The following is a 26330-nucleotide window of genomic DNA, read 5'->3' as shown; positions in this document are numbered from 1 at the left end:
AATTGATGTTTTCTAAAGCTTTACCCAAAACCAAAAGAGTTACATGGAGTATCTGTGCTGTGTTACACAAAGTGCTTGAAAAAATAGTCCTGTGTATTTCAGGCTGGCTATCTAGAGGTAATGGCCACATCTTGTTTTATCTCTTTTTTTTTCTGTCTCCCATCAAATTAGATAATAGCAGTCTGCATATTTCAAATAAGTAATTTAAAAGCAGTTCAATATCACAGCAATCATCAGAGGAAGGACACTAATTGTATTTTTGTGAATTCAGAGCCAACCTTACACAGGGAAAAGATAGTATAATGTAGCATACCTGAGTTAGCAGCCTCCATCCTGTGAAGAAGAAGGCAAGGAACCCATTAAAGAGTGACCAAATAGTTAAAGATTATTTTTATATGCATAAAAACAATGAGCTGAACTTGGATATACAATTTTTCTGTTACTTGTATCTTGATTATGTAACAAAATGAAAATATCTTGGGTTTCTGTTGTATATTTCTACAGTTTTGGCTTTATAAACAAATGTGTTCCAATAGCTAATTTCAAAACTAACAATTCTGTAATTAAGGAAGCAAGTACAGCCTATGATAATTCTTAATTCTCAGGGAGATGATCGAGTTGAAGTGAAAATGCTCAATTAGTGCTGATATTTTTGTGTTCTAATTTAGCCATTCCCACACTCTCTGTCTGTTGCTGTGCTCCACTTTTGCAATTACAAAATAATGAAGCCATTGTTCAAATTTCTTCTCCAGATCAGGGGGACATACCAGAGGAGTGTGAAAGTGATGTCTTGCATCCATCTGGGGACATTGTCGATGGAAACTGTGTCACAGCCCCTGTGCCAGCAACAGCCACTTCACTGCAGGACTTAAGTGAGTTCTCAGCTCAGACACAAAAGAAAGTACCCTTTTAAATGTCAAATGTATAACACAGAAAGCCAAATGTTTAAGAATCTGTAGGTATGTAGGCTGGTGTAGTTGAAAAATTTTCCAGAAAGTACCATTTCTGTGATATAGAGAAAGGAGTGTTTTCCTTTGCTTTTCTGTATGAGGATGACTTTTTTCATCCTGGTTTTAGTTCAATTTGCTTTTAATTCAAACATTCTTGCCACCCATCCTACTCCCCCATCCAACCTCTTGTGAGATGATTATTTTTTTCTTTAGGATAATTATTAAATATAATTTCTGCTCTTGATATGAATGAGACATTAAATGTTTTGAAGTATTTTATGTACTGCTTGTCTGGATTTTTTAAAATTTATACTTGACTCTGTTGTTGAACTGTATTATTAAAACAAAACATTAATTAAACATTAACATTAACAATTAAAAGCATTAAAACAATGTAGATTTAATTCTTTGGCTAGAAGAGAATAATATCTTGTATATAGTCAGCATATGCTGCTATTCTAATTGTTCTAGATGGAAACAAAATGATTCTTTTTATTTAGAGAAGAGCTTTCTAGCTTCTCATGATTCCCACTCCTTAGTTTGCCCATCTCATTGCTATCTAATGCTGTCCTTTGTACACAACTTTTTTAATACATTGCTTATATCAGCAGTGTGTCCTGCAATAATTTTCCAAGGGGTTTTAAAAACTTTGCTTTATAAATATAAAGAATTGTATCCAACCACATTGCAGAGGGGTGAAAAATACAGTAACATGAACTTTGGGATAATAAAGGTTTGTTTTATAAGAATTCCCATGAAAGGAATGAGAAGTGCACAGATCTGTCAAATCTCTGGCCCGTACTTTGGCTCTACTCCTTAACTCTTGGTGAGTCATTTATCAGATGAAAAAATGTTTAGAGGTGGGAAAACACATTACCCCATACCTAAGAATAAGTTTGGTGTATGTGCAAACAGTATATCCAGTTGGTTTTCATTTGCTGTTAATGTTATACAGGAACCTGGTACTGATTTGTATGCTCTTGTAGTGATTACTGTACTACATAAATCTAATTACAGATGTTGAAATAATTTTTCACAGAAGTGCTGGATCAAGGGCAGATTGAAGAACAGAACAGAGAAGTTAAGAAAAACTTAGAAGAAGAAAGGAAAGCAGGAGAAGAAAGGAAAGAGAAAGAACAACACAAAGCTTTGGAAAACAAGCAAAAAGAAGTGGAAAAGCTTAATGAAGAGGCGGTAATTTAATCTCTGACAGTAATGCAGCTTTGTAGTGGCTTGCATTTTAGGATTGTTATATGTGTAACTTGGTTAAAAGTAGATTTTTATTCTGTGAAGTGAAAGTAGTAGAGGCTAAGTTATTTTATGTACTTGTGTGATTAACCAGAGTCTCACTAGAGTGTCTCCTTATGCCAAGTGCCTTTTTCACTGGAAACAGATGCCTTTCCTTCCCTGCCTCATGTAACTGGAAGCTACAATTTCATGGCCACTGTCACCATGCTGTTGGAACAAGCTGAACATTTGCTGTCTCTGTGGTGTGGCCACTGCAGGTGGGGACACCACCAGAATATGTTCACATCCATCTGTCAGGACTTCCAGGGTACTCAGCGAAGCAGAGGGTATAAGGAGACCTTGAGTTTGTTTAAAGCCCTTTGAGCTTAAACACTTAGTGTGTAGTGTTCTGGATTTTTAGGTCCTGTTTAATACTGTTTAGACTGGTGTGTTTTACTGAGTTTAACGTGAAATTCTGCATGTATTGCAGGTAGTAAGGTATAAATGTATTTTTCTAATCAGTATTTATTTTTATTTTTCTGTCTTAAAGTATATCCAAGACTCAATGAAAACAGATGAAGAAATAGAAGATAAAGAGGGAGTAAAATCTGAGCATAGTAACACTGCTGCTGAAAATAATGTAAAGGATCCTCCTTCCAATCCATTAGAAAAATACATGAGAATAATTCAGCAGAGCAGAGAGCAGGAACTGGCAAACAAGGTGATTATTCTCAAAACACGGTCCCAAAAATATTATTGACCAAATTTGTGTCTTGCTAGGCATGCTTAGAATGAAAACAGTATTCACATTTAATTTTTTCTTCATTTATAAACTTTATGTAACAACCTGCAGAGCAGAGTGTTTGGATTTGTATTGGAAAAGTGTGATGATCCAAAAGAAAAAGCGCGGAAAACTTTGTTCTGTAAGGGTTGCTGGTATCCTCTGGGTGGGGGGTTTGTTAGTTTGCTTTATAAGGCACTAGGACAGTATTTAAAGTCCTCAATTTTTAGTTTAAACTACATTTAAATACAGTTTGAACCTACACATGTCAGGTTGTGTTCCTCTAACACAACAGAATTTATTCTGGCAAAATGGAAAATTGGACTTTTAAAGAAGAGGTATGGGTAGACATTACTTCAGTGAAGGAATGCAGGATGCTTTTCTTCAGACATGATCCCAGCCTAAATTTCCAAAGTGTTACTATTCTAGATCCAGTGTAGCATTTGTAGAAATAGGGTTGGTCCTTCTGAAGATTTATTTTTTTCAGTTATGAGCCTTAAAAATCCAGGTACTATTATTAGGTCACTTTGACATTAGAACTGGTTAGAGAAAGTGTATTTTCCTCTTGGTTACCAGGATTCAAAAAAAGAAGAAATAAGAGAAGGGTCACCTTCAGAAGGACTTCTATCTACTGAAAATGATGACAGGTAAGGCTCATGTATTGATCACTTCTAATACTCCATATTAATAAGATAATAATACTAATAACTCTAATATATAGTCGTAATAGATTTAGTATGAATGTTAAGAGACATCTGCCTCCTTAGAAAACAAAACAAATTATTAATCAAAAGCAATTGTGTCAGAAAAAATGAGGATCCTTCCAATTCTTGTACATGCAAGTTAAGCACTGTAGTTAACTCACATCTGAGAGCTGCACTTTATGATCTCTTCAGTAGTTGTGGCACTCAAAACTTTTTATCTGTAATTGAGCAGCATCCAACTTTCTTCACAAAGAGCTGAGTTTGAGGGATTGTTCTTAGGTGATGACACCCTGGGTGAAGGTTTGTCGGTGATGCACCTCACCCACAGTCTGTTCCTAGCTTTGATTTTAAAATAGCATTGTGGACTTTTAAGACACTTTATTCAGAGATTCTGTCTGCTTGCACCGAGTTACAAAAACCCAGGGATTTCCTCTGGTTCTCTCTAGGCATTGATAAATACAGATGTCTTTTTAAGTTGCTTACAAGAGAAAAACCAAAAAATCCTCCTCCAAATCTTTCAGTTTATTCCAAGATGTAGAATTGAAAATATGCAAAAAATGTGAAGCAGTTAGCAAAAAATCCCCATAAAGTCTCACTATAACCATAGTAATGATTCACTATTATCTGTGCTGTTAAACATAACAGACCCTACCCTGCTACTCCTGAATTGGCACCACTTGTGTCGTTTTAACTTGGTGAGCACTATAGAATAGTTCTGCTTTTGAGGTATAGGTGATGGCTTTCAGTTAATGAAGGCCCAAATTCTCCTCCTTCAGGGTTGATTTTATTGCCAGCAGTTCACTGAAACAGCAAGAGAATTGCAGCAAAGGCAGTCTCTTAACTTCTGTTTTAAAATGAGTATTAAGTTTTAAGATAAACTACATTGGACTCATACCACTTTATTTTCCTCCCTCCTGTAATCAATATAGTGTTGCAGACATTTCTCATGGAGACCTGGATGAAAGCTTCTGGTGAACAATAGCTACTGCTTTTTAAATTATTGTTATTATTATGAGAAAGATATTTTTAAGTAGTTTTGTGCCTTTAATAAATGTTAGGCACCAACACTGCAGGCTGTGTAATTATAAATTAATAAAGTGGATTTTGATCTGTTTCATCACTTCAGTCATTCATTTCAGACAGGGAGTCCTGATGTGTTACTAATCCAGAAGGGAGCCCTTGGGTGGGGTGAGAGAAAGAACAAAGCAGGGAACAGAAACTGACCAGTATATTTGGGTAGATTTGTGTTGGCACTGAATTCCTCTAAACTTTGTCAACTTTGCCAACCCCCGCCCCCCAACCCCTTCTTCAAATGGTTCAAAGTGTGGATGAAAGGAACAAAAAATTCCCTCATCATCACCTGCTTTTAAAGGTGTTCTGTGGAGGCACTTGGCTCACACAGCTTCAGAGCATTGAGTGTGACAGACCCAAAACAAGGTGTCCCTTCTGCTGCACAGCAGGGGCAGGAGCCACTTTCAAAAGCAGCTCCTCTCGTGTATCACCTCGTTGTTATTAACCAGCCCAGAATGGAGAGATTAAAATAAAAATGCTATTTAACTCATCTTTATTTAAGCTTTGTATTTTGTTGGTAGATTATAGGCAAGATCATTAAACTTTATTTACAGTATAAAATACAGTAGTTTTTATCAATGAAGTAATTTTGGGTGGCAGCATATATTACAACTTGCACTGCATTTGAGGCTGCTCATCTTGACCTAACTACAAGAACATGAAGCCAAGTTTGACAGAATTTAGGGGCAAAATACCAAAGTTCTGTCTTAAATTTGCTGGATGTTTAAACACAATGTACCAAAACTGTGACAGATACAAACTTCACTTTTTGAAATGGAGCTAAAATGTGATGTGGTGGTTACTCTGATTTTGCATGCTGCTTAATTTGCTGTTGCAGCCACTCTGGCCTTTACAGAATTTCTGAGTGACTGCTCCAGTTGGATGTTGGGAAGGGGTAGTGCTTGTTGCATTATGCTGGCCTGGAAAAACTACCACTACTGCATGCTGCACACAACTGCTGCTGCAGCTGCACCTGCAGAGCAGCCCTGCCCCATGCAGGAGGGCAGGGAACTCTGGAACAGAACATGTTTCACCTCAGATAGAGACATTAAGCCTAGAGATGCACTGCCATGGAGCAGCTGTAGGTCTGGGTTCAAATAAGCATACACAAGTGTTGTCTATTATCTACAAATATTTATTTTAACACTTGGATGTAACTACAGGAAGCCCTTGGCACTGATAGAAAATATTGATTCACTGTTAGGTTACAAAAATTTATACATAGCAAAATTTAATGCTCTTTACATAAAAATATTAGACTACTTAAACAAAACTTCAAAAACTCCCAGTAATAGCTACACTGAATTAGAAAAGAATTAGGCTTTAAGACACTGCCTCCATTATTACCCTTATGCAAACACTGGGCTAGAACATCACCTGCATTGCTGTAGAAATGTCTCCTTCATGCAACAGGTAAGAACATACACTAGGCTATTTTGTCATATTTGCTCTACATCAATCAACTTTGCCCCTTTTTTGAAACTGTCAAATTAGACTTCAGTAGTTAACAAAAGAAATTTATATTTGAAGTTAATACCCCCAAAAAAATGCCTTTTCTCTTAATACTGATTTGAAGGAATTTGTGCTTCCTTTGATGTATATTCAGCAAACAGTCAAAACTACCAAACCATACGTCAGCTTAGCAGGGGTATGACTTGAATATTTAATTTTTTCAAATGAATGATGTATTTTTACTCTTCCCCCCCAACATTTATATATATATATATATATATATATCATATAGAACAAACACCAAATATACCATCACTAATACTCAAGATAATCACTGAATGCTTCTGAAAAAAAAACATTAATTAGAAGGCAGACCTCTATGGGAAATGACTTTAAAATGGCACCAGTTTGTTTGTTGTTGTTTTTTTTTTTTTCTGAACACCACGTTTTCTTAGTGTGCTAATTAATTTGTAAAAAGGAAAACACGTAAGCACTGACTATAAATTTGCTAAGCACCAAGATAGAGAAAGGTGGACATCCTGTATTATTTTTATGGCTGCAAATTTTATTGTTTGTGTAAAACTCTGCAAACTTTCTCATCCGCTCATTTGGAATTGTCAGATCAGTGTCATTTTAATAAGGTAACACTTTCACTTACTTAAAATGTAGGATAATGGTCTCCTGCCACTATATAAATGCTACAACATTTATAGAAAATAAATATTAAGGCAAAGCTGACATTTATTTTCAAAGAAGGGGATCATTATCCAGATCCAGGGATCTACATTCCATTAAATAGTTAATAAAAAGATTAGAACTTGGGAGATCTGCTCGACACTCAGGTGAGCACAGGGATGCGACGGCTTCATCGTGGCAGCGTGTGGCACAGGAGTGGAGCTGCTCCCATGGCCCCAGTGTGGGGTATTCCCAAACAGCCCCCCTGCAGCCTGGGAGGTGCTGCAGCTGTGCCATCACACACACACACACACACACACACACACACACACACACACTCGAGCTCCTCTCAGAAATCCCAGCTGGGCACTGGTTCCTTTGGGAGGTGCTCAATCACACACCATGCACATGCCTGAGGTCTGCACAGATCTACTGCCTGCTCGGCTGCGGCACCTGCCACTGTTTTGTGCAGGGCGTCATGCTCTAGAACAAGTCAAATACTAAATACCAAGTTTCAAAGAAGAATAATTTGGTCACTTTTTGTAAAGTGTTGCCTTTTAAAATGCCTGGAATAAACCCTCCATTCTCTTTTAGAAAGGATGGAAGATTACCAATGGGACAATTTCCCTAAAAAAGTTTTCCAGGAGCTGGAATGTGAAGCTTTTACACTTCTGTCTAATTTTGTTTGCTAGACACACATCTGTACTGCAGAGCAGCTATTTGCTGATTTGTCAGAGCTACAGAACTCTTCTGCTGAATTATTGTGGCAAACATTTATGTGTAAGAATTGAGTTGCTCTTTTGATCGAGACTGGATATCCTGAAGCTCCTGCTCTTCTTTTGCTTTGATATCTTGGTAGGCCTGCATTTTGCTTGCATCCTTTAAGTAGGCCCAGTTAGAAGACAGTATCATGAGGAAGTGGATCTGGAAGAGAAGGGTGAGCATGATGGCGAGTGAGCATGTCAAGAGGCAAAGCAAGCTGCTAGTCAGATTAATAGACGCTCTTTAAAATAACGACCAAAAAAAATAGTTATTCTACGTTAATAAGCATTCTGTTATTAAAACAAGCACAGAGGCTATTTTTCAAAGATCTCTAGAATTTGGCATGCTTAATAATTCAGTTGGTTATTCACAATTTCGGGAAAGTTAGTACAACAATATTAAATTGAGCTACAGAATTGTACAGGTCAAGTAAAATGCAGAATGGGGGGAAGCAGGAAAACAGTTTTGTATGTGGCGATATACGGAATCTGTAAACTACGAGGTGCTCAGAAGAACTGCTCTCTAAGGTCGTGGTGTTTATGCATATCCAAGCCCAGAGCCCGGCAGGTCTTTTCCCCCAACAAGCAGATGAGAATTCTACCCTCCCCCTGGAAGAAAACCTGAAACTGTGAACTGTTTTATTCACGCGAACAAGGCTACATTAACACATCGAAAAATTAAACATCAAAACATGAGTCCAAAACTAAGCAAAAGCATGCAATGTCTGGGTTAAGAAGTCTTAATCCTGTATTTTTATAGCTACATTTTAAACTTCCATTGTCCAGCCTCAGGTGAAGAGTTGTATATAGCAAATGGTTCTCTTTTTTAAATTATTATGTGTTTGTGTTTCTAGTTCGTGCATTCGTCTCTTGCCAGCTTCTTTTGCCCATACTTCATGCAAAAACACCTACATCTGAAAACACTGATTCACTTCTCCTTCTTTTTACCCCCCAACACTGTGAAAAGGTCCCTGTGATCTATGCATGGTTTTGCTTCCTGTGCAGTCCTACTTACATTTTTGAGATCTGGCTACTGAGAAATCAGTTACTAAAGTGCAGCCGTACAAGAGCAGAAGCTATTTATATGCTGTTTCTTACTAGTTCAGGGTCCAAAAGAAATAATGTGATTGTTTTACGCAGAGCTAAGACAAGGATTTATTTTCTTAGAGAAAGAGTATCATTTGGCATGCACTTAAGAGTAAGAGAAAATAATTGATTTAATCATCCATGGAATCACTTGGAAATACAAGCAAATTAATTCATAATACCTGAGCTCTGCCAACATAGACTGGCACTACTTTATTATTCCTTTTCTTTCACACCATGTATATTTTGCATGCTATGGGGCATTTGTATTTGGTGTTCATGGCGAAGAATAAATTAATGCATCTGACCCTGAACTGTTCCAGTATTTGTTTGAGATGACTGTTAGAAATCAAGTGGAGACCTGAAGTGAAAACATCCCCTTTTCAGAAGGATGCTTTATAAACACCCCTACAGTAACTGAATCCTCTCAACATGAAAAAATAGCCAGATCTCATCCACATCAAAGTTCATATACAAGAAGTCATTTCATTAATCTGATAAGCTAAACGATGCTTACTGAAGCTATTTACAATTACTGTAACAAAATTCAAAAAGCTAGACTTTTAGTCTAGGGTGTCAGTGGTATTTCAAGCTACGCAATGCAGCTTTTTACTGGGCTTATACAATTTAGAATTTAGTGCAGCAATCTTCCCGACTCTTAAACTTCAAAACAGCATAGTTATATGTAGTAGCCATCATGTAGATCAGCTGGTGGAAGAGAACAAAATACAGGAGAGTAAGATACAACAAGGTGACGGCTCAAGCCCACTTGGGCAACTCTCGATACTTTTAAAACAGATGTTACTCTGAGCTCCTTCCAGGGTGAAGATGCAAATAAATAACCTGCCATTTCTCTGGGGAGGATAACCCAGTACAAGCCCTAAGGCCATTTTTCAGCCAGTTATGAGCATTACACCAGGGCTTGGCTGGCAAAAGGTTAGAAGCTGGCCACTAAAGGAAGCGTTAGACATAGGAACAAGTTAATGTCCCTTTTCCCCGCCGCTACCTGGAATGGGCACTGCAGGGTTGGACCAGTCAATCTGCCTGGCTCCAGGCAAAGGAAACCAAGAGGTTATAAGCAGCTGATCAAATAAACTACAAAAATGAAAATAAATAGTGGAAATAAAAGCAGAAATAGTGGATAGAAGTAGGATTTTGAAAGGACATGCAAATCATTTTTTCCTAAATATAGGGGAGGCGGGTTAAGATGACTTCCTAAAGCAAAAGTTGGGGACCTGCTGACTTGTGATGACCAAACCATAGCAGCAAATAATGGTGATTACAGCTCACCCCCCTTCATGTCTAGTATTGCTAGCTTTAATATATACAAAATTTAATCTTAAAGCATCTTAAGCGTAAAACGAACATTTTTAATTATAAAACAACAAAAAGTACTACCCACCAATGCTATGACAGTGGCACCAGCTCCAGCACAAGCCACAATGAACAGGTGATAAGACATGTAGAACTAGAGAAAAAAACATGTTAAAAACATTGAAGTAATTCATTAGGAATAGTACAAAATGCATTTCAAGTGTTTTAGAGAATAAGGATAACACAACCATTTTTGTAGCATGGTAGCAAAGCTTTAGAAAATAAAAATGTGAAAATAATTTTTTTTGATGATGTAACAATTACTTCATTGTTACAGTTAAAGCAGTCTCTTTATACTACTAGCATGAGTTCTCTCCAAAAACTTTCATCTAGTATTTATTTTATTACATGGTGCCCAAGTGACTTGTAGGCAAAAGCTGCACACAGGTTACACTTCTGTACCTCATTCGTGTTGCAGATGTTCTCTAAAATTGGGCCACAGGCTTTGCCAGGTACAGCATTCCAAGGGATAATACCTGAAACACCACAGAAAAGAAACCACTAATTTTAGCAATCAACACATGCTTTTCATTCCTCTCATCTTTTTCACCCACTTGCCAGTTGTGTTCTCATTCTGGGCATCTGTGCATTGACCAGTACAGCTTGGAGCTGGCAGCAGGAATTCAAACAACTCCCTCAGGTTATGCTTTCTCCTCTCACTGAGGGCTGCTGCTAAGGCATGTTCTCAGATGTGGTTTTCCCATCTGGCAGCCAAACAGTTGGTTGGGTTTTTGCACTTCAGGTCCAGTTGCACACTCTGCCTACTCCCCCACTCAGCACAGAAGAGAGAATCTGCATCTCAGAGGTACTTGGCACCTTTCAGGGTAGCACTTACTAGATGAGGTTCTACTTGAACAAGAAACTACTGTGGAAGGGTGTGAATACAGAGATAGAGGGAAGAATTTCAGGATTTTTTTTCTGGTTTAGTTCCAGTAGGTAAAAAGCATCAAGTGAACACTGCTACAAGAAAGTTCAGTCTTCTGCATCTCATATACTCCCAATGACTTTTCTTACATGACTGCAAGTCTGAAAAGTCAACAGAATCTAGCAAATTTAAAATAACATAAACTGTTAGGCCAGTAACAAATGTAAAGCTTAAGCAAAAACCTATTTGAATTAAGAGAAACCCAGTTGGTTTTCCCATACAGCTTTGCATTTCAACCCAGCTGGTTGGAATTAGCAACTTTATATGGGGCAGGTCATTGAAATAATCTCAGGATGGCATGGCTTTCAAAAAGATTTTATAGGATTTTCTTCCAAGTCAGCTTCTTCTCTGCAACTGCTATGTACAATTCCAGCCTTTTAGTTACTGCTTCCACCCAAAAATGTGAGGAAAGTTCAGTGACATGTGTTGTCTGTTAGGGAGCTGCTGTCTCCCATCACGCACTGAAACCCAAATGGTTTTACTGAACAGGGGAACAATAGAGCCCTATACAGCACTAATACAGCTGCAGAACAACCAGGAGAAGCAGGAAGGTGGAGGAGCACATCTCCCTTCACTCCTAGGCTTTGCTGCTGAAGAAAATGTCTTCCCAGCCTCTTGCTGTGAGCTGCTAAAATAGAATGCATATGTTTAACTGATTTGAAGACTTGCTTTTAAAATTAGTGTATCTTTTCTTCTACTGCACTTACCTGGACAGGAGAGCAAAGCCAAGCTTTCTTACTTTTTCAACTTTGAATCCATTTTCTCAGCTTTGAATGACTTAGTCTAAAGAAAGAAACATTCCTAGAAAATGCTAGCTAGAATGAAGCCAAAAGTAATGGTGACAAAAGATCTTCTGCTCAAGGGAAGCGGAAAAGATTAACTTCAGGAAAAACTCACCTTAAGAAATGAAAAGTCTGACCTTATTTTAAGTTATTGTCCCAGCTCTCTCAGATTTCTGTGTGTCATCAGAAAGCAGTAGTAATTCATTATTAGTTATGGCAGACTTTTAATTGCATGTTGTTGGTTTTTTAACTGAAAGTAACTGTCAGAGTAACATTCAGACATTTACTTCATCTTTAAATGTAAAACAGCTTTCTGAAAGAACAGAATATATATGCATATGGGTTCAAAACTCACAATCTGGTTATCTATTTCTCAGCATTGTTTCCAAGCAGTTTATTTTGAGACTGATCTATTTTCAGACCTAATATTACAATATTGGAAACCACTACAAAATCATTTCACATAAGTGACTTGTCAGTTCAGTTAAATTGATTGCATCTGGAAAGAGATCAGTGTAATGTGAATTAATTAGAAAAGTAATAGCACATTCAGAGATAGAAGATGCTTTTGCATTTGATTCATCTGATAAGGCTGAGACAAAACTACCGAAGACAGATCGAGGAGGATGGATAATGCATTTAATCAGGATTAAAATGAGTACCATATTGCCTGATGTCCACGCAGATCTGGTCCCCTGGAACTGTCACATTGGTCTGAAAAGATTTGATGACTTCACAAGTTGACCAGATGTTATAGAACATAAAGACAGGCACAGCAGAGAAGCCGAAGACCCCGAGCCAGGCCACTCCAAGCACATAAGTGAGGAAAACAAACTGGGCAGAGAAAACACAAACACTTTGTTTATTCTTTGAAAAGACTATTTAAATTTTCCTTTAAAATGCTTCAAAATAACCTTAAGCATACTTTCAGAATTCAAGTAAGAGAGCATCTGATTTTCAAGCACACAAAATCAGTATTCTCATTGCTTACAAATACTTTGGTAGTTTAAATGCTACACAGAAAGTAATTCAGACATTTCCTTTTTCATCAGCCTGCTTGAGTAAACAGATTGCCCTCATGAAAGAGCAGCCCTCTGATTTCTCAAGATTCTCAGCAAAGCAGGGATGCTGGTTGTAGGCTAAAACCAATAAATTCCAACAAAAATCAATTTAAGTTTTTTTTTTAATTAACTATAACATACTAGCATTTCTATACAACTTGCAAATCAAAACTATGCAGTGAATCAATGCTCACAGAGCTCTCCCACACTCCCTGATGTATTGAAATCAATTTGGAATGTAACATTTGAAAATACCTATTTTTGCAAACATACCATGACTGTTAACAGCAGATCAGAAGGATTCAATTGGTCTAATACACACTGCCAAGCAGAAAATTAATTACTTCACCTTAGAAAATCATGGATTTATCCACTAAAATATGCTGGTTTGGGTTTGCTCTTTAAAAAAAACCACTACATTGCATGTGGTTTTTTTGGTTAGATTAAAAGATGTGGCACTGATTGCTTTGAAAATTTCCAGCTTCCTCCTCCTTCCCTTTTCCCTCCTCTTCAAAGTGTTATGGTGAAACAGTAGCTCTGGCATCAGTTCTTGGCTCCCTCCTCCAGGTGAAACCAGGATTTGGGTCCCCCTTGGAAGGTGGGGGAATGCTGTTACATCTCCTGGGCTCTCTTTTCACCATTAGCTGTGGCTGTTCTCTCTGCAGGTGGACTGGAAAGGCTTTACTTTCAGTAAAGCACTGGTGCCCTACTATCTTAAAATTTGTGTGCCAGAGGACAGCAACAAGGATGGGGAAAGGCTCTTAGGGAGGAGGATTCTCAGCCTGACCCAGAACCAAGGGATTGAGCTGCTGCTGCTGCAGTGGTGGAAGTTTGCATCCCTACAGTTTTTTTCCAGAATAACCCTACAAGTATTCGAGCAAAAGCTGAACAACTGGTTAGGTTTCAGTCAAGGGAGGTGGTGTGTGGGGAGGTCGAAGTTCTTGCAAAACTATGGCCCAAAGAACCCCAGCTAGACTTTAATTTATAGACAACTCCACTGGAATACCCTATTTCATATTAGATAGCGCCATACACCAGACCTGTATGTTTTGTGTGAGAATTGAAAATCCTCTCTTTGGATTTTGGGAAGGACCAAGTGGTCCAGGTTAAAGGATTTCTGTAGATACACTACCAATAAAACATGAGTTTGCATATGTGTATGTGGAAGTGTGCATGAGAGGAAGTGCACAAAGCCTTTAAATCCTAAATTAGCTGGAAAAAATACATTCAGTCTCACATTTAATGTAATACCTGTGGGAAATGGCTATTCTGCATTACCAGAGCCAACACAAATTATTTAGGGAAGATGGAAGTCTGTCTTCTGTAACAACTTTATGCAAGATGGGACTGCCTTTCAGGACTTTGCTCAGTAACGTAATGAAAGAAGTAGTAGAGGAGCTCTTGATCAAAGTGGCAAAAGGTCACTGTATGTACAGAAGCCTGTTGCCTGTACCCAGCTGCAGTCTGTTAAACATTTTATCTCCTCACAAACCTTGTTCTAGCCCTAAGGTTTTACACAGCAGCATACAGGCACTTTTCCTGTCACCACCAAACATGAATGCAGCTTACCAGAGCTCCAAGCCATTCCTCAGCTGGTAAATTCTCTCCTTCATTGTATGGACAAACATGAAAATACATTTTTCTGCCCTATTTCCATGTGTCGCACTGGTATTTGACAATCATGTGCCTGCAAGTACTCAACTGCACAAGCAATTGTCTGCACTGATGATATGCACTGATGTTTATGCTCCTACTGTATTTTGGATCTTTTGAAAACACTGCTTTAGATCTAAATTCACTCCTTGGTGAAGACCATACTTGACAGAAAAAAAACTGAGCTAATAGCTGCTTAACTGGAAAATTATCAAATGCCTTATTTTTATTAGCTCTTGAAAAATTCAGTAAGTACCCAACAGCACAGTGGAAATTTGCTAACTCTCATGAAAATAAACATGCATCTCTTTTGTATTTAACCAGCTGAAAGTACATATTTTTTAAGTTCAGGATATAGACTGTATATTAAAACGCAACAATCACATCAAAAGCCTCTTCTCTTTTCACCCACACTTTCCCGTGGGCGATCTGTCATACTGCTTAGCTTCCTCCATAACTACGAGCTTTGAATTCAGATTTTCAGTAATAGCTTTGAAATCTTCTCTCAGAAACATAGTTATGGCTGTTCTTGCAGAGTGTGCCCTTGGGGACAATGTGGGTGAGAATCTGAAGTTTTATTTTTAGCTAAACTTTGCTTACAATTTTGTTCTAATACAACAAGAACAAAGCTGAAGACAACATGGCTGGTAACTTTAGGGCTTTGCGAAAAAGCCGCACTATTCTGTCTGCCTTTTGCCATCTGCAAATCAATACTTGATTCAAGTGCAAAAATGTTGTGAAGCTTCATTCATTCATTACTGTTTGTTGAAGGATCCAGACACTCAAGCACAACTAACTATGAAAGTCAGAGCCATTACAGTTTGATATTTAAATAGCTCTGCAAACCACAGCCATTTTACAGTCTTCCTTTAAGCATCACTCAAGTGTTCCATGTTTAAAAGCACGACTTTCATTTTAGCTCACATTAAATGTTTTAAAATTAGCAGTCTCCTCAGTTTAGTTTAGACCAGTGGGTTCAGCTTTATGACAAGGGAGGCCATGGCAGCCCCCACCCAGCCCATCTGCAGCATTTTGATTTAATCAAGCACTCTTGAAGTTCAGAGAAGAACCAAGACATGGATTGACCCTGATCACCTACAAGGAGTTAAACAAAGAAGGCAGCAACATTCTGTCATTCAAAACCCAGGAATAAACTGAGCCCAACAGGTTTTAGCCAGCAAAGCGAGATGTTCCCATTTCTGATCCCACTCACCATTCCACTGATGCAGCGGCCACAGGCTGTTGTTTTGAACTCTCCATGCAGCTCCTTCACAGCACTTGTCGTATAAAAACCTTCCGCCAAAAGGATTATGCCATATAAGAAGAAAAATGATGCAATGCCATAAATTACATACTGCATTAGCTGTATTCTAAAATGGAAAAGAAAGAAATTATATAATTAGATTTCAGTCCTGTAAAAACAAAGTCAGTCCTCTCAAATTATAATAAATGAGAGACAACTCCTAGAAACAAAGTTCAAGGCTCCCTAGCATTTTAAGCAAGCAGAGTGCAGGAAAACACTGTTACAACTGTGCCCCTTCCCAGGAAAGCAATCCTGATGTGCATTACTCCTGCACCCACCTGAGCATGCCCTGTTGGTGCTGCAGTCCTTGCACTGACTGGTGTTAGTCACCATGTTAAAGCTGCAATTTCATGCCTCCACTGTGGAGGTTTTCCTTTTTCCTCTTACTATTCCCGACACCTAACTTGGGAATGGCTGACAGGGACAATGCAGGGCTTTGAAGTGGCAAAGCCTGGAGCTGCACCCCTGACTGAACTACCAAGCTCTGTGGTCATTCCTTTGGCTTAGGGAAAGGAAGCAGTCCCTGAAATTCACCATTTCCACCTGTGAAATCTGATTAACTTAAGTTAGCAAAAATTTCTGAATTCAGCAATATTCGTCTGATACAAAACTCAGCAAACATGCAGTGACTTCTGAGGCTGCTGTATAGCCTGGAAGGGTAGTTCCAAGTGAGCTGGGAGTTTCAGTGCTTTAAGTCACAGCAGTGTTGAGTGCTTCAAAATGGTTTTTTTTGGGGTTTTTTTTTGGTTTTTTTTAATGGAAGAGTTATTTAGGAAATGCTTCCGTTTTAGGTACTCTGGAACCACTCAGAGGAAGATCATCTTAGGGCACATGGTATAAGCACTTCCTTCAGATGTTATTTGAGAAAGTTCTTGATTTCTTAAAAATCTGCCATCTGCTATGACACTCTAACAGTATTTTTCCTTTAGCTAGAATAGATAGATAGATGAAAAGAATAATTTCTAATTATTACCAATCAGATTCTGTATCCAAAGCTAATTGTTTTGGAGGACCAGAAGTCCAGATCTTCCATACAACACTTCTGGTCTTCAAAAGTCATATTTTGTTATTAGCATGATTTCCCTGGAACTTCTTAAAATGGATTTGATTGTTGGGATGGTTATTTTCGACGAAGTTATTCACAGAACCAAGAGGTTAATTTCATACATCCACACTACCAGTTTTCTGAGGATAAATATGCTTTGCTCAAGATATTTTTTTCTGATTCTTGCCACTCTCTACCAAGTAGCTGCTGGCATAGATCTCCAAAGAGCATCTGAATGTTTTAGCTTAAAGAAAATTGATGACTACCATTTACATATTTAAATGTTACCCTTGTATCAAAATAGGATATTGCTCATTTAAAATTTTATGTGGGAAGTATTATCTTTGTTTTCCAGACTGATTAAAAATAACTGGATAAATCTGTTCCATCTATGCTGTAAAGAACAAAAAAATTAACTCAGGATTTGAGAGAGTATAGAAGAAATCATTTCACCATCATTAATAGTCCAGGAGAGACCCAATGCATGGTACCAGAAATTAGTAATAGGAAAACTGGTTAAAAAAGTCTATTCCAAAGGGTGTGTTACTAACATTTTTTTTCCTTTTTCATGTTGCTGTAGCCTCAAATTTGCCCCTTTCTAACACCTCTTCTCCCTTCTCACCCCCTTGGCTCCACAGTGGCAAGCCCTGAGCTGCTTTGGTAGGAATTATGCATTTCCCCAGCTGCTGGTGCTGACATGACAAGAAACATTGTCAACAGCTCTCCAAAACATAAAACTTGCTGCCTGTGACTGCTGCTTTTGCAGTTTCTTCTATTTTGCTCAAATGGAGACTGATGCAAGCACAGGGTGTTTTGTTACCCAGTTGCTGAAGAACAGCTGCTCACATTTTCTCCCTAAATTTTGTGTCTAACTGCAGGGTCCTGGTAGCTCATGCCCTGGAGCTGGGGACACACTGCCGGCCACAGCCAGGGACTGAGTGTGGGCAGTGCTGAAAGGGGGGACCCCCGAGCAGGTGAGGGTACAGAGGGTCCTGTGGACAGGGGAAGCCCTGAAATGGTGCTGTGGGACTGGCACCAGTGCTCAGAGGGCATGCAGCAAACTGGCAGGTCTATGCCTACAAGCATATACAGGGAGTCAGTGACAACAGAAATTAAAGAGAAAATAAGAATTAAGTGTGCTGCATAGGGCCCTGATACCAGTGTCTTCAAGTATCACCTGTCTGGCTTGCTGCCCTTGCACTCCTGTATGTGCCATGCCCACTGTGCTCATCACAGGGGCCCCTCATCACAGCCACACATGGCCAGGCTGGCTGCTGGACATGGGACCCGAGGCAGCACTCCAGGTCTTCCTCTGACCTCACAGAGAAGCACTGGGAACATAAAAGACCCAAATATTTAACCTGTGGTTAGTTATATCTAAAGACTACATTTGCAGATCTTTCCAGTTTTGTCTCTCTTTTTTCTCATATACCAGTCCAGCCTCTTCTGAAGAGGGATGGTCAGAACCAAGCTTCTTTGTTATTCCTGACATACCCTCCAACTGTATGTCATCAACAAAAACTAAATCTACTCTTAAAATAAAATTGTTACCCCTTGTTCTGTTACAACAGGCCCTGCTACAAGTCGCTCTTCAGCTCTCTTGTGGGTCCCTTTAGGTATTGGAAGGCTGTTCTAAAGTCTCCCCAGAGCTTTGTCTTCTCCAGGCTAAACAGCCCCAACTCTCAGCCTGTCTTCACAGAAGAGGTGCTCCAGCCCTCTGATCATCTTGGTGGCCTCCTTTGGAGTCACTCCAACAAGTCCATGTCCTTGCTGTTTGAGCAGACCCAGAGCTGGATGCAGCACTCTCGGTAGGGTCTCACCAGAGTAGAGGGGCAGAAACACCTCCCTCACCCTGCTGGTCACGCTGCTTTGGATGCAGCCCAGGATATAATTGGCTTCCTAGGCTGCGAGTGCACATTTCCAGCTCATGTTCAGTTCTTCATCCAACAGCACCCCCAAGTCCTTCTTGGCAGGGCTGCTCTCAATCCCTTCATCTGTCACCATGTACTGATACATTGTCCTTGATATATTACCCTGACCCCTGACCTTGCACTTGCTGCTGGTGAACATCATGAGGTTCACACAGTCCCACTCCTCAAGGCTTTCTGGGTGGCATCCTTCCTTTTAGGTAAGCAAACTGCACCATTCAGCTTGGGTGTCGTCTGCAAAGCAGCTGGGGGTGCACTCAATTCCACTGTCTGTGATCCCGATGAAGATATTAAAGAGTGCTGGTCCCAGTATAAGCAGGTGCACCAGGATGCACACTTTGGCTCTTTGTATGTGAACACCAGTAAATGACAAAAACGCAACCTAATGCTCAGGGATGGAGACTGAGGTTTGAATCCATCTCTACTCATTTAGCATGAGGGTGTTATGATGAATAATGGGAATGGGAGGCATACTTACACTTCACTCAGCAAAGCATGGTCACTGGCAGTCGTGGAGAAGTGCTGCTCGAGGATAGACACGGTTCCCGTGAGCGCCACGTGGCCACAGCCACAAAACAACGCTACCCCCGAGAAGCAGAGAATGGTTGCCACGAGTGAAGCATATGGCACTCCTCCTAGGCACTTAATGCAACATTCAAAGCAACCTAAGCAGAAGAGAGAAAGCAAAAGAAATGTCATGAGCAAAAAGCAAATTATGAGGAAAAGAATATTTGTCCTCCACTTGGTAAAAGCCAGAGGGAATAAAAGGCCCAGGCATTGACATGCTAAGCAAAAAATCTATAGGTGGTACAAGACAGCATCACCCTCTAAAGCAGTGACCTACAGATCTGTTGGTATGGACTCAAAGCCCAGAAAGTCGGCTGAGTGCTCCTGTCTTTACAGGATCAAGAGGAGATCGATGAGACAGCCTATGAAATGGAAAAAGCAAAAAAATCACTGTCTAAAGTGATCCATTGCAATTCAGCTGCTCATCCAGAGCTCACCATGTTTCAGCTTTACTAATGGCAGGAGCACCAGCTATGCTGGCAACACTCTGGGAGCCAGAGAGGCAACTACTCAAGACAATGAAGCCTTTTGGAAAAGCAGGAGATACTTTGCACTTTCATTGGAAGATGAATATATTTAAGTCCACAAAACTTAACTACCCCACACTCTCCCAGTACTCCCAGGTTATCTTTTTATATAAATCTACATGAGGTTATAGGGATACAAATACTTTTACAATAGAAAAATTGAATGGGGTCCAAAGAGTAACAATTTTTGTCGAGGACAGCTGTATGAAGCTGTTTTACACAGACAGTACATTTACAGCTTTTTATAGGATACACTGGATTTACAGTGATCCCTGAATACAGTTTGCAGTATCATGATCAACTGAAAAGCATTGTTTAACTGGTCTGAGTTAACAAAACACCCCCCCAGAGCTGCTATTTGTATGAACACTGTAATAAGGAGGTTGCAGCTGAATTGCCAGGTTTGTTCCAACTGCGTGGCCTGAAAACCCATCTGCTTACAAAGCTGGGAAATGTAAATCGGAAACAAACACAGCTTTTAACTGCACTATAATGGTAATGGCAATCCATACCAATTCATTACTTCAGGGTGATGGCATTAAGCTGTCTCCATTAATGTGCATTTCATACAACTGTGCAGAACACAAGCCATTAAGACAACGCTTAATGGAGCGGCCAGCGTTGCTGCTATGGCAAGACACTACATGGACAAAGCATTTGAAGGCAAGGAGACAGTTGGCAAATGAGGACATCACATCTTCCCACCCAAAAAACTCCTCACAAAGATCAGCAAGTCTCCAGCCACCACATGAGGCAAGTTTATTTTTCTCTCCCTCCCTTTCCCACTAATGAATGAGTTGCAGAGCAGGCACTTCTGTGAGGCACTGAGGAATAATATGCATCCAATAACTGAAACATTTCCCATTTCATAAGTAAGAAACTCTTCTTTTACAGAGTCACTAGCAAATGCCATAGTCAGGCTTAAGCAGCTATCACCATCAAAATTACTTACTTCACTAACTGCAGACAAGATTTGACTTTATAGAAACAAGCCTGGGAAGGTTTTATAGTCTAGTCCACAGCTGGAGTCCACTCAGTAGGAACTATCTTCATGACAAAAATACTGCCAAGTGAACAAACACTGCAGCTCAGCAGCGACGGGCCAAACAAAATCCAAATGCACACTACCAGAGGAAATCATCTCTGGATTTCATTTTATCACAGAGGTCCAGAGCTGAGTTCTGACAACAAACTTTGCAGAGCAATCCTCTGCTTTGGGGAATCTGCCTGAGATCAGCTCACATGCAAAAGGAGCCACACACGTGTGCCTGGCTCTCCTCTGCAGCATCCGCTCCCAGGCCAGGTCCAAACCTCCCAGAGTTAATCCAAGAAATGCATGCACCTGGGTGCAGGACTAGCCATGAAAGATTATCCAAAAGTAACCATGCTCTGACCAAGCAGACAACACACTTGTGGTCACAACCCAGCACAAAACAAACCACCTTTTGAGCCAGACCCAACACCTGATCATTGCTTAGTGTGGAAAGGTTGATCACTTAAATTGTGCTGCTCCCACAGATTGCTTTGCAGAAGGATCCTATCAAAGACAGAAAATAAAAGCAGCTGGAAGCAAAACCAAGAGATAGACAAGATCCAAAAGAAAAGCTGTTGGTTTCAGAAAATGGGAGCAGCCTGACAAAGCTAAAAACTGGTGTAGACCCAGGATTGATGTTTAATACCCCATACCACCAAGCCAGCTTTCCAGGCCACTGGCAGAACATTTGCCCTGAGGAGTTTGTTGGATCCCTTGCCCAAACACGACAGTATCTGCCACTAATCCACAGACCCCTGAATGCAAGGCAACAGTGGCAGACCCCCTCTCACGTCTCAGCAACTGGCAGCTGCAAAGATTGTCACTGTGGCCATACTCTTTGTTTTCCTCTGCAGTCCAAGTAAAAAGGCATCGCAGAATTTGGGTGGCCTTCATTTTCTCAGTGCAGAACAAAACCAAGGGACACCCTCAAAGGTGTCTAAAGCAACCACATTATTGTGAGCAGAGAAAAGTGCCCAAATGTGGAACTGCAGGAGCTACTCACCTTGACTCCAGGACTAAAGCAGGAATCAGAGAGACTTTGGTACACCTGGAAACAGCATGCAGCCAGCTTGCAAGCACATGAAGCATCCCAAACCAGCATGTTTCCAAGAGACAGCATCCATCCATACATAGTCATTCTGCACCCAAATTGACAGCAGAGCTGCACAGCCTCCTGCCAGAGGGTAACTAGTAACTAACTGCAGGATGCAACCTCATCTCAGTGCTGGGACTGCCAGACCTCCCCCCCCAGATCCCACTGTGAGCACTTTTTATGAGCAGATTAAAGTCATGCCTAGCCTGAGCAATACAGCCGATTTTATAATTTTAACACAAGCCTAAAACAGTACTGCTAAGAGCAGCTTTCAAAACCAACTAAATTTGAAGCTCATCAAGAACTCAGATATGCTTACCAAGCTTCCCAAAGAAGCACTGCAACAAAGCAGAGGATTTCTGAAAACAATTAGAAAGCTTTCCAGGAAACCTTTATGTTTTCTCTCTGCAACTCTTAAGTCAGCAACTATCTTCACACAGTACAATTGAAACCCCAGGAAGATGTTTGCCTAGTTCATGTTCACAAAATAACTTGCTAACACTCTGATGACAACTGCAGGCTGAAGGCCTGTGAACTCAAGCTGACAAAAATAAGTAGTATTAAAATAAGTTCAGCTCCAATTTTCTGCTAGTTTTTATTTTCCATATGGCCAAAATGCTGAACTGTTCAGCTGTATATCCACTTCCAAGAAAACAGTGTAAAACTATTTAAATATGAAACTGTACAGCACAAACACACATCACTGCATCTTCCCTTTCAATGGCCATTTTGTGCAAGGCATCGCTAGAACCTTTTGTGCAACTCAGCAGAATAAAAACATTTTTTGTCCTCAGGCTGGTGAGCAGCAGTTGCCATGGAGGCAGGTTAATAACAGCCCAATGATTTGCCCAGAGCTGCCTGTGATCTTGGCTACAGATTTAACACACTCTCAGAAGGAGGCCAGCTAAAACAAAGACTGAGATTATTCTCTAGGGAATGAATGCTATTAAACACACGCACACACACAAATATTCTTGCTAAAGGACAAAAATAAAGAGAAGAGAAAGAAACAGGAACTGGCTATTCTTTTAATCTCCTGGCAGCTATCAGTCACAGGAAATTGGTAAAGGATGAACCTACATATGTACATAAATCGGCAATTGGTTGCTTAATGTATGATGAACAATTATACAATCTGCTCAGCAGTGTACAGCCTACTGCATTTATGCAGGGGCTTAGCCATTCAATTTCCCATGCCAAATGGTGATTGTGTGGCTAAACCTCCTTTGGTACTTTAAGTACAGCTTTAAGATTTAAACTCAGAATGGCAAGGTAATAGAGAATTAATGGAAAATGGTCTTAAAATAAAAAGAAAATAGAAAAAGAGGCAGTTCTCACACACTACCTCATCCTACTAATGTCAAATCTGTGTTTTGGAAATGACAAAAAATAATGCAATAGGATCAGGTAGCTTCAGCTTCCTTGAGTATTCCTAGGGCTTGCTCCAGGAAGATCATACATCAATTCTTGAAGCCCAGACTTGAAAAGCTGAGACAGGCTGATGTTCACAAAGTCATCCCTCAAGGCAAAGCATGGAAAACATGCTGTAAAGAAGGAATATTCACACCTCTTGGACAGAAAACCAGCTAATTGTCTAATGTTCCAAACACCTCCTAGGTTGAACTAGTGCCTCAATGCATCTCAGGTTCTAACCACTGGCCCATAGTCAAGGTCACTGTGGAACAAAAAATCATGGAATCAAGAAAACCTGAAAAGAGCTTTGTAAAGTTTTCCATTTCAGGGAACTAAACCTCCAGGATCCTGTGGCTGTCTTTGAGTTAGTTCCCACTTTCTTTTCCTTAGAAGTTTGGTTTCTTCCCCTCCCAGGAAAGATAAAGCAATGGGCATCATTTTCTCCTCGTCACATCACTTACTTCCTGTAATTGAGTAACACATTGTACGAAATGCTGGCCTGTCAGACACCAGCCCAGTTAATACACGGCAGAAATTGCACATCATGTTCCACCACAGAACCACAATCTCCGTTGGCTTCAGCATCACAGCTCAGGGAGCACGTGGGGAGGAAATGTTTTAACAAAAGGAAGGTTGCAAGAAATCCAAAGGAAAAAAAGCACTAGATAACACCTAAAATTAAAGCACTAGATAACATCTTAAATACAGCCATCGAAGGTAAATCGGGCTTATTACTACACATCCACAGGAGCCTAGTGTTGGTAGCATCACTCCCAATTCATAAATAAATATAAGAGGACAACTCAGTACTCGACATACTCAATGTACTTTACATTTACCTCCTGCTTTCCCCAGTGCTGAAGACTACCCAATATACAAGCATGAATAGTAACCTTGAAGGCCTAAACCACCGTGGATTTTTGTCAGAAAATGAACTTTATGTCAATGAAAGGAACTGCCAATTTTACTGTCTGCCACCCACCGTATGTTTGAAAATTTCCATTCTGAATGGTTTATGCATGCTAGGATGTACATTTTCCTACCTGCTGCATGATTGGCAGCCACAGGAGAAGCAGTGAGGGATATGGGAACAGGCTAATACCTCAGAAGTAAAATTGGAATTTACCTCTTTCTTCTCTGCATGAGACTAAGCCAGTACCTGGCAGTAAGGTAACTCCTCACATCTGTCACCCACACCTACAGCCAAGGGTCAGTGGTAACAACATAATAAGATAAAATATTTAACCTTACGAGCGTAAGTTTAAAGCGTATGACAAATTTCTTTCCACGCTTTAGTAAGGGACTAAAATAAAAAGGGTCTGCATTAAATCACATTAAAATCTTTGTTCAAGCTCTTACTTACTCATTCCTGTTCATCTTAAATTTTGCTGATTTACAAAACATGACACAAAGCAAAAACTGCTATTAGTACTTAGAATAAATGTTCACTCACCACTGGACTAACATTAAACAGATTAAATAAGTGATGAACTCCAATAGAGAAAATCCTTTCTTCTCCTCCCACAAACCACTTAAGGCTCTTCCACAGAAACTTCCTTTCAGTATTTCCTAATTTTGCCTTTTTGTCCTACACAAATAAGAAGTTGTGAAATTAACTTATATTGAAAATTAACTTGTAAGAGCCAGAAAACTTAATGTAAATGCACTTTAGTCTAGCGAGATTGCTAATCTCCCCAGTGTATTTGCATTCCTCTCTTCCAGGGTTCTTAATCAGTAACCCTTTCCTGGCCAGCAGAGTCCCTGTGATGGAGGGGACATGACCTTTGGAGAACACTGCCATCAGGGCCGCCGCAAAGGATCAGACCTGAAATGCAGCAACACCACCTCTGTTATCCTTCCAAGTGGCCAGCACAAGATGCTTTTTTCAAGTAAAAACCTGTGAGATCTGGGGTAGTCTGATCCATCCAGTAAACCTCACCCCAACCTCTACTATTTAAGAGCTACATGAAGAACAAGAAGCTCCTTTCTGAAGGTCGTCAGCTCTAATTGTAACTTCTCCAGTTATTCTTGATACAGATACAAGATACTTAGTTTCAGGTCTGTCATACAGCTAGTTCCCCTCTTCTGAGGGGAATTTATTAAAGGTATTTATTCTCTGTTATCAGTTAGATGCTTCCATATTCTTGTGCAGAGGAGAACTAAGTCCTCACACCTCCTGTGCTGGAAACCAACACAGAGAGTGCAGGAGAATTTGCCCACACTAAGAACAAGCATCTCACAGCCTGGAGGAACCATTAGCAGACCCTTCTTCAAATCCACAAAGCACTGAGTATCGCTATAGTACTGTATGAGTAATGACAATAAGTGGCTCCTGAATTTGTCTGCAAAAATACAGTAAGCACAAGTTTAAAATCAAGTACTTTTTTTTTTCTTCTACCACGAGTAACAAAAAAGCCCCACAAACAAACAAACACAAAAGCTCAAAAAAACCAAACAGCCTTTCAGAGGATATCAATGTTCATCCACAGCAAATGCTATTTTATTTTTTCTCTCACTAAGGAAAAAAATATGTTCAAATTGGAGAAAAGGCTGTTTCACCAAGGCAAGATTTATTTCTTCTGGATGGTGTTAAATGATGCAGAGAAGACTCTAAGAACAGATAGCAGCAATCATAACTCTCTCTTTTTTTTTTTTTTCCCCCTTCCAAATCTCTTCTTCCCAAATCAGCAGTACTTACAGGAAAAAACTGCACTCCCATTGCAGGAAGCAAACCTGTTTCATGCAAAGATAGATGATCTGAATGCATTTTTTACATGCCTGATCTAGTTTACCTTCTTCAAATTTAGTGAAATACACACACTCCCCATCTATATCATTCCAACCTCTGCAAGGCTCATTAAGCTCACAGGTGTTCTGAAGTCATCTTTTTCAGACAGTAAAATCTATGGAATAGGAATC

The 26330-nt window shown here is 39.8% G+C and overlaps 2 protein-coding genes across 10 annotated transcripts in view; one reads left to right on the top strand and one right to left on the bottom strand.

Annotated features, from left to right (window-relative positions):
* Positions 1–12623, top strand: part of OFD1 (OFD1 centriole and centriolar satellite protein) — a 38120-nt gene extending 25497 nt beyond the window's left edge. For 2 of the 3 annotated variants that reach the window (XM_068180034.1, XM_068180036.1), the window contains 5 exons: positions 753–872; positions 1990–2144; positions 2728–2898; positions 3535–3605; positions 4592–4773. In XM_068180034.1, coding sequence (XP_068036135.1) covers positions 753–872; positions 1990–2144; positions 2728–2898; positions 3535–3605; positions 4592–4637 — 563 coding nt within the window. In that variant the 3' untranslated portion in view covers positions 4638–4773. Of the gene's footprint in view, positions 1–752; positions 873–1989; positions 2145–2727; positions 2899–3534; positions 3606–4591; positions 4774–9528 lie in introns of those variants that run through there. The other variant, XM_068180035.1, reaches the window with a different exon arrangement.
* GPM6B (glycoprotein M6B) overlaps positions 5210–26330 on the bottom strand; it is a 107514-nt gene continuing 86393 nt past the window's right edge. For 5 of the 7 annotated variants that reach the window (XM_068180043.1, XM_068180047.1, XM_068180042.1 and 2 more), the window contains 6 exons: positions 19257–19443; positions 15716–15872; positions 12451–12622; positions 10484–10557; positions 10110–10175; positions 5210–7784 (listed from right to left, as the gene is read on the bottom strand). In XM_068180043.1, coding sequence (XP_068036144.1) covers positions 7635–7784; positions 10110–10175; positions 10484–10557; positions 12451–12622; positions 15716–15872; positions 19257–19443 — 806 coding nt within the window. In that variant the 3' untranslated portion in view covers positions 5210–7634. Of the gene's footprint in view, positions 9416–10109; positions 10176–10483; positions 10558–12450; positions 12623–15715; positions 15873–19256; positions 19444–26330 lie in introns of all 7 variants that reach the window. The other 2 variants (XM_068180044.1, XM_068180048.1) reach the window with 1 other exon arrangement.

This window comes from Anomalospiza imberbis, chromosome 2 (assembly GCF_031753505.1).
Source record: "Anomalospiza imberbis isolate Cuckoo-Finch-1a 21T00152 chromosome 2, ASM3175350v1, whole genome shotgun sequence".
Taxonomy (NCBI): domain Eukaryota; kingdom Metazoa; phylum Chordata; class Aves; order Passeriformes; family Viduidae; genus Anomalospiza; species Anomalospiza imberbis.
Note: the sequence above shows the minus strand (reverse complement) of the source record. Positions and strands in the feature narration are given on the sequence as shown.